Raw genomic sequence first — 8,523 nt, 5'->3', positions numbered from 1 at the left:
TCGGAGGCAGAGGGTGTTTTTCTTTAATAAACAGTGAGAATGGCAGTGTTATACAGAGATGGGGGGTTCCATGCAGGGGGGTTTGGGGGACACGGGCTGGGAAGTGTCGGTTTAATTCCAGGTTTGTTTCAAGAAAATAACGCTGAAGCTTGAAGGGAGGTGTATTATTCAGAATTTGCCGGCGGTGCCCGTCATTTTCATATAAAACAATCTGTAAAGTGAAAAAGAAATTAATTAAGAATCGAAATAATAAACAATACAAACAATAAATGATATAGTTAACTAAATGCACAATATTGTCAATAATTTCCAGGCAATTAATGGAGCCTGTTGCTGACACAGGTGTATTATTAAAGGAGAAGTAAAGTAAAAAAAAATAAAATACTGGGCTGACTGGGCCCCCCCAATGTCTCTCACCACTTACTCTGTGCTAACTTGTATTTGCTTTGAAGAATGAACTGGCAGCCTAGAATAAGCACATAAAGCTTCCCAGGCAATAATCACTCTATATATAGAATGCTTAGGGGCACATTTACTAACCCACGAACGGGCCGAATGCGTCCGATTGCGTTTTTTTCGTAATGATCTGTATTTTGCGATTTTTCGTTACCAATACGATTTGTGCGAAAAAACGCGAGTTTTTCGTAGCCATTCCGAAAGCGCGAAACATCGCGCCTTTTAAGTTTTAACGCTACGGAAAAGGCGCGACTTTTCGCGCAAGTTTTACCGCTACGAAAAAATCGCAAGATTTTGCGCAACTTTCGGAATGGCTATGAAAAACTCGCGTTTTTTCGCGCAAATCGTATTGGTACCGAAAAAGTCGCGATAATTTCCGAAAAGTCGTAAAGTCGCCGAAAAAATCGCAAAAAATACGAAAAAGTCGCAAAATGTTCGTTTACCAATCGGAATTTTTCCAATTCGGATTCGAATTCGTGTCTTAGTAAATCAGCGCCTTAGTGTTAGTGCCCAGTGCTTGGGGGTCACATTGTGCCATGAAATGTTGTGGGCCACTGGAATAAGAGAAAGAGAAGGGAAAAGGCGGAGTTACACCATCAGTTACATGGAGAGAGCGAGAGCCAGGGACTATTTGCCCCCCAGCCCTGGAACCCTGTGCCAGCTGCCAACTCCTTGTGTAGGGGACAAAATGGTCCCAACTGGGCCCCGTAGTTTATAAGGCCGGCCCTGTGTGTGCAAGTACTGTCCCTACAGGAATAATGGGGGGGGGGGAATGGAACAAGAGAAAGAGAGGGGAAAAGGCAGGGCTATACCATTAGCCACAGAGCGAGAGGCAGGGACTATTTGCCCCCCCAGCCCTGGAACCCTGTGCCAGCTGCCAACACCTTGTGTAGGGGACAAAATGGTCCCAGTTGGGCCCCGTAGTTTATAAGACCGACCCTGTGTGTGCAAGTACTGTCCCTACAGGAATAATGGTACCAAAGTACCGTGGAGAAGATTCCAGCAGCTCCTTATTATAAGCAGTTCTGTAGGCATTGGGACCCTTAAACCTTTGGCTCCTTTTGGGCAACGTTACAGAGGAAAACTCTTTAGGGGCAATGTAATAAGTGATGAGCGAATCTGTCCCGTTTTGCTTCACCGTAAAATTCGCGGAACGGTGAAAAATCAGCGAAACGCGTTTGTTGTCCGCGTCTTTTTTTTTTTTTACATGACTGCGCCCAATTTGACACAACCACGATTTTTTTTTTGACGCGCTGTGAATTTTCACTAAAGTTTCACAAAACAATTCGCCAATGGCGAAATGCGGAAGTGCGCTGCGAATCCATGTCTGGTGAAAAAACTCGCTCATCGCTAATTGCGAATTTTTATTGCAGATATTTAAGACATGCTTGAAGATAAATGTTTGTGGGAAAGAATCGACTTTTTCATTGTTTTTTTTATAGGTACAAATAAAAAATTTGCAGTCGCTAAGCTACTGTCGCCAGGGGGGCAAATGGTATTTTATATGTGCGCAAAGGTAAAATTATTCGCGTTTTGTCCCATTGCAACTGTCGTTTCCGTTGGCGACCTATATTACATTCCCCCATTAATTACTATGCTGAATTGTTGGGTGTTTTGAATTGTTGGGAATGCCTGTGTTGTGGAGTCAGCACAGCAGGGGTTAACCTGGGCCCCCATAATGAAGCTGGTTTTCCAAGGAAAATGTCCCATTATGGGTTAAAAACCTTCTCCAAACACTAAATTCCCTGTGTTTGTATAATGGGAGCTAATACGGCTATATAAATAAATGCCTACGTACATACCCTGCCCCTATTTCACTCCATGGTCCCATTTCGGACTCATTACTGCAATGATATTACCTTGCTCGGCCTTGGGGTAGAAGCACCAGATCACACCGACAATGCTGGAGTCAAAACAGCAGCCTTTTGTGTTGCACTCGATGGGGGTTATGCCGGGGGGGCCGCAGTTAATCCGTGCCTTGGGTTCAATTTCGCACTGAGCAGCAGCTGAGGTAGAGACAAAATACGTATAGTGTATTTAGGGTTCAGCCTCTTCAAACAGTGGGTCACAAAGCAAAATATTAGGTAAAGATTACCAGTCTGGCATTCCCCTCTACCAAGCACAATTCAGCAGGAACAGCCCTCTAAGTTTGCTCATAGCCTGTACAGAGAGATACCATAAAACTATGGCACATAGGGATTCCCCTGTACTAAGCACAATTCAGCAGGAACAGCCCCCTAAGTTTGCCCATAGCCTGTACAGAGAGATACCATAAAACTATGGCACATAGGGATTCCCCTGTACTAAGCACAATTCAGCAGGAACAGCCCCCTAAGTTTGCTCATAGCCTGTACAGAGAGATACCATAAAACTATGGCACATAGGGATTCCCCTGTACTAAGCACAATTCAGCAGGAACAGCCCCCTAAGTTTGCTCATAGCCTGTACAGAGAGATACCATAAAACTATGGCACATAGGGATTCCCCTGTACTAAGCACAATTCAGCAGGAACAGCCCCCTAAGTTTGCTCATAGCCTGTACAGAGAGATACCATAAAACTATGGCACATAGGGATTCCCCTGTACTAAGCACAATTCTGCAGGAACAGCCCCCTAAGTTTGCTCATAGCCTGTACAGAGAAATACCATAAAACTATGGAACATAGGGATTCCCCTGTACTAAGCACAATTCAGCAGGAACAGCCCCCTAAGTTTGCTCATAGCCTGTACAGAGAGATACCATAAAACTATGGCACATAGGGATTCCCCTGTACTAAGCACAATTCTGCAGGAACAGCCCCCTAAGTTTGCTCATAGCCTGTACAGAGAAATACCATAAAACTATGGAACATAGGGATTCCCCTGTACTAAGCACAATTCTGCAGGAACAGCCCCCTAAGTTTGCTCATAGCCTGTACAGAGAGATACCATAAAACTATGGCACATAGGGATTCCCCTGTACTAAGCACAATTCAGCAGGAACAGCCCCCTAAGTTTGCCCATAGCCTGTACAGAGAGATACCATAAAACTATGGCACATAGGGATTCCCCTGTACTAAGCACAATTCTGCAGGAACAGCCCCCTAAGTTTGCTCATAGCCTGTACAGAGAAATACCATAAAACTATGGAACATAGGGATTCCCCTGTACTAAAACAACTGAAAAGGGACAGACGCCCATGCTCATATCATAAAATAGCATATGGTAGGGATTGGCACTCACTGATATACATCCATTTGAAGGTTAATGTTAATCCCAGGGTCCTTCTCCATCAGGGTTTCGCCTCTCTAAGCACTGTTAGTAGTAGTACTAGATATTAAACCTAAACCCACCGCACATTTTTGCATTTAGTTGTTGTGTTTGCAGTTGTGGGGCAGAGGGTGCCCCCGTGCTAATACTCAAGGAAGTCACAGTACCGAAAGTGTCAGGCGTTGGAGCTCAGTATTTATAAGTCCCCGAAATACTTATGATCTATATAAATGAATGAATACACAGAGATAACAGGGTAGATTATCAAAAAAAAATACTGATGGTTGTTATATTTACAGTTATGGGTAGAGAGGGTGGAGATTATGGACTAAGCATCTCTAAACCAATCAATTAATTTCCTACAAAATAGGGGTATTATGCTTGTTGGCAATGCATTTATTCCACCATGTATTCTGGGGTTATTATTTATTAAATAGACGCTGTATTTATACTACCATGTGTTCTGGGGTTATTATTTATTAAATAGACACTGTATTTATACTACCATGTGTTCTGGGGTTATTATTTATTAAATAGACGCTGTATTTATACTACCATGTGTTCTGGGGTTATTATTTATTAAATAGACACTGTATTTATACTACCATGTGTTCTGGGGTTATTATTTATTAAATAGAGACTGTATTTATACTACCATGTGTTCTGGGGTTATTATTTATTAATGAGAGACTGTATTTATACTACCATGTGTTCTGGGGTTATTATTTATTAAATAGACACTGTATTTATACTACCATGTGTTCTGGGGTTATTATTTATTAAATAGACGCCGTATTTATACTACCATGTGTTCTGGGGTTATTATTTATTAAATAGACGCTGTATTTATACTACCATGTGTTCTGGGGTTATTATTTATTAAATAGACACTGTATTTATACTACCATGTGTTCTGGGGTTATTATTTATTAAATAGACGCTGTATTTATACTACCATGTGTTCTGGGGTTATTATTTATTAAATAGACACTGTATTTATACTACCATGTGTTCTGGGGTTATTATTTATTAAATAGAGACTGTATTTATACTACCATGTGTTCTGGGGTTATTATTTATTAATGAGAGACTGTATTTATACTACCATGTGTTCTGGGGTTATTATTTATTAAATAGACACTGTATTTATACTACCATGTGTTCTGGGGTTATTATTTATTAAATAGACGCCGTATTTATACTACCATGTGTTCTGGGGTTATTATTTATTAAATAGACGCCGTATTTATACTACCATGTGTTCTGGGGTTATTATTTATGAAATAGACGCTGTATTTATACTGCCATGTGTTCTGGAGGCATTATCAATGGCATTGGCACTGTGTGTAACATGCCATGAGTTCTGGGGTTATTATTCAGTTAACTGGTACTGCATTTATCTGCCATGTGTTTTGAGGTTATTATTTATTAAACTGACACAGTATTTATCCTGCCATTAGGTCTGGGGTATTTATTCATTAAATTGAAACTATATTTATACTACCATATGCTATGGGGGCAATATTAATGGAATTAGCACTGTGTGTAACATGCTATGTGTTCTGGGATGTCTATATAATTGGCACTGCATTTATCCTGCCCTGTGTTCAGGGGTATTATATAGGAAACTGGCACTGTATTTATCCTTCCCTGTGTTCTGGGATATTATATAAGAAAATGGCACTGCATTTATCCTGCCCTGTGTTCTGGGGTATTATATAAGAAAATGGCACTGTATTTATCCTGCCCTGTGTTCTGGGGTATTATATAGGAAAATGGCACTGCATTTATCCTGCCCTGTGTTCTGGGGTATTATATAGGAAAATGGCACTGCATTTATCCTGCCCTGTGTTCTGGGGTATTATATAAGAAAATGGCACTGTATTTATCCTGCCCTGTGTTCTGGGGTATTATATAAGAAACTGGCACTGCATTTATCCTGCCCTGTGTTCTGGGGTATTATATAGGAAAATGGCACTGTATTTCTCCTGCCCTGTGTTCTGGGGTATTATATAGGAAAATGGCACTGCATTTATCCTGCCCTGTGTTCTGGGGTATTATATAGGAAAATGGCACTGCATTTATCCTGCCCTGTGTTCTGGGGTATTATATAAGAAAATGGCACTGTATTTATCCTGCCCTGTGTTCTGGGGTATTATATAAGAAACTGGCACTGCATTTATCCTGCCCTGTGTTCTGGGGTATTATATAGCAAACTGGCACTGCATTTATCCTGCCCTGTGTTCTGGGGTATTATATAGAAAAACTGGCACTGCATTTATCCTGCCCTGTGTTCTGGGGTATTATATAGCAAACTGGCACTGCATTTATCCTGCCCTGTGTTCTGGGGTATTATATAGAAAAACTGGCACTGCATTTATCCTGCCCTGTGTTCTGGGGTATTATATAGGAAACTGGCACTGCATTTATCCTGCCCTGTGTTTTGGGGTATTATATAGGAAAATGGCACTGTATTTATCCTGCCCTGTGTTCTGGGGTATTATATAGCAAACTGGCACTGCATTTATCCTGCCCTGTGTTCTGGGGTATTATATAGAAAAACTGGCACTGCATTTATCCTGCCCTGTGTTCTGGGGTATTATATAGGAAACTGCCACTGCATTTATCCTGCCCTGTGTTCTGGGGTATTATATAAGAAACTGGCACTGCATTTATCCTGCTCTGTGTTCTGGGGTATTATATAGCAAATTGGCACTGCATTTATCCTGCCCTGTGTTCTGGGGTATTATATAGGAAAATGGCACTGCATTTATCCTGCCCTGTGTTCTGGGGTATTATATAGGAAAATGGCACTGTATTATCCTGCCCTGTGTTCTGGGGTATTATATAGCAAACTGGCACTGCATTTATCCTGCCCTGTGTTCTGGGGTATTATATAGAAAAACTGGCACTGCATTTATCCTGCCCTGTGTTCTGGGGTATTATATAGCAAATTGGCACTGCATTTATCCTGCCCTGTGTTCTGGGGTATTATATAGGAAACTGGCACTGCATTTATCCTGCCCTGTGTTCTGGGGTATTATATAGGAAAATGGCACTGCATTTATCCTGCTATGTGTTCTGGGGTATTATATAGAAAAACTGGCACTGCATTTATCCTGCCCTGTGTTCTGGGGTATTATATAGGAAACTGGCACTGCATTTATCCTGCCCTGTGTTCTGGGGTATTATATAGGAAAATGGCACTGCATTTATCCTGCTCTGTGTTCTGGGGTATTATATAGGAAAATGGCACTGTATTTATCCTGCCCTGTGTTCTGGGGTATTATATAGGAAAATTGCACTGCATTTATCCTGCCCTGTGTTCTGGGGTATTATATAGGAAAATGGCACTGTATTTATCCTGCCCTGTGTTCTGGGGTATTATATAGGAAACTGGCACTGCATTTATCCTGCCCTGTGTTCTGGGGTATTATATAGCAAATTGGCACTGCATTTATCCTGCCCTGTGTTCTGGGGTATTATATAGGAAACTGGCACTGCATTTATCCTGCCCTGTGTTCTGGGGTATTATATAGGAAAATGGCACTGCATTTATCCTGCTCTGTGTTCTGGGGTATTATATAGAAAAACTGGCACTGCATTTATCCTGCCCTGTGTTCTGGGGTATTATATAGAAAAACTGGCACTGCATTTATCCTGCCCTGTGTTCTGGGGTATTATATAGCAAATTGGCACTGCATTTATCCTGCCCTGTGTTCTGGGGTATTATATAGGAAACTGGCACTGCATTTATCCTGCCCTGTGTTCTGGGGTATTATATAGGAAAATGGCACTGCATTTATCCTGCTCTGTGTTCTGGGGTATTATATAGAAAAACTGGCACTGCATTTATCCTGCCCTGTGTTCTGGGGTATTATATAGGAAACTGGCACTGCATTTATCCTGCCCTGTGTTCTGGGGTATTATATAGGAAAATGGCACTGTATTTATCCTGCCCTGTGTTCTGGGGTATTATATAGCAAACTGGCACTGCATTTATCCTGCCCTGTGTTCTGCGGCGTTATATAGGAAATTAGCACTGCATTTATCCTGCCCTGTGTTCTGGGGTATTATATAGGAAACTGGCACTGTACTTAAAATGAACTTGCCATTGCATTTATTTTGTGCTCTGTGTTGTTGTAAAGGGGATTTTTAAAATAAAACACAAACACAAAAAATTCCCACAAAAAAGTCACAAAGAAGGTGGGTGAGTAGAACACAAAAAAAGAGCATCCAGGAACATAATAATCAACAACAAAAAGGTCCTTTTCTGCTGAAATCCAATGAGAGTATCAGTCACTAGGGCCCAGGTCACAATATCTCTAAATAATTTTGCTTTTTACAGTCAATAAACCCCAGAAGAAGAAACTGGAACAGCCCTGGGCTCTCCAGTGGGACCAGGACAATCATAGGGATCTCCATTAACCAGCTACAGATTTTAACTCCATCAACCATAGGAGAACATTTAGAGAAATATGTATGAGAATTCCAATATAATCCCACAAAGGAAAGACGTACGGTTACCCACAATGCAGCTGTTTTTAGGCAATGACCCCCCCAGCCCATTTACTTACTAAACTCAGCTGCCACATTGCTGATCCCAACTGCCAAGATCAGGGCCAACAAGGAAACCAGTTTGTAATCCATGGTAGGTCTTCGTGTGAAGGGATAACTATGGGGGTTATTATATATCCTCAGAGTTATTTGCTTTCAGATAAGGTCTGGGAGGGACTCCTGCCTTATTATAGGTGGAATTATACATGACTAAAATATCGTGACAAAGTGCAGTTGTCTGTAGCCGCAGATAAGGCACCG

At 41.4% G+C, this 8,523-nt stretch overlaps 1 protein-coding gene across 1 annotated transcript; it reads right to left on the bottom strand.

Moving 5' to 3' along the window:
* Positions 1-8,414, bottom strand: tff3.2 (trefoil factor 3, gene 2). The gene is made up of 3 exons (XM_004918207.2): positions 8,283-8,414; positions 2,316-2,462; positions 1-211 (listed from the first exon to the last, which is right to left on the bottom strand). The coding sequence occupies exons 1-3, from the start codon at positions 8,353-8,355 to the stop codon at positions 198-200; spliced, it is 234 nt and encodes a 77-aa protein (XP_004918264.1). The 5' UTR covers positions 8,356-8,414; the 3' UTR covers positions 1-197.
* Positions 8,415-8,523: the final 109 nt, after the last annotated feature.

The sequence above is a fragment of the Xenopus tropicalis genome, chromosome 2, assembly GCF_000004195.4.
Source record: "Xenopus tropicalis strain Nigerian chromosome 2, UCB_Xtro_10.0, whole genome shotgun sequence".
Lineage (NCBI taxonomy): Eukaryota > Metazoa > Chordata > Amphibia > Anura > Pipidae > Xenopus > Xenopus tropicalis.
Note: the sequence above shows the minus strand (reverse complement) of the source record. Positions and strands in the feature narration are given on the sequence as shown.

Bases quoted from the DNA above. Each gene is read 5' to 3' on its own strand.
- tff3.2 (XM_004918207.2), bottom strand. From the start codon at position 8,355: ATGGATTACAAACTGGTTTCCTTGTTGGCCCTGATCTTGGCAGTTGGG. The intron at 2,463-8,282 runs GTAAGTAAATGG...TCTCTACCTCAG, and splicing joins CAATGTGGCAGCTGAGTTTA to CTGCTGCTCAGTGCGAAATT.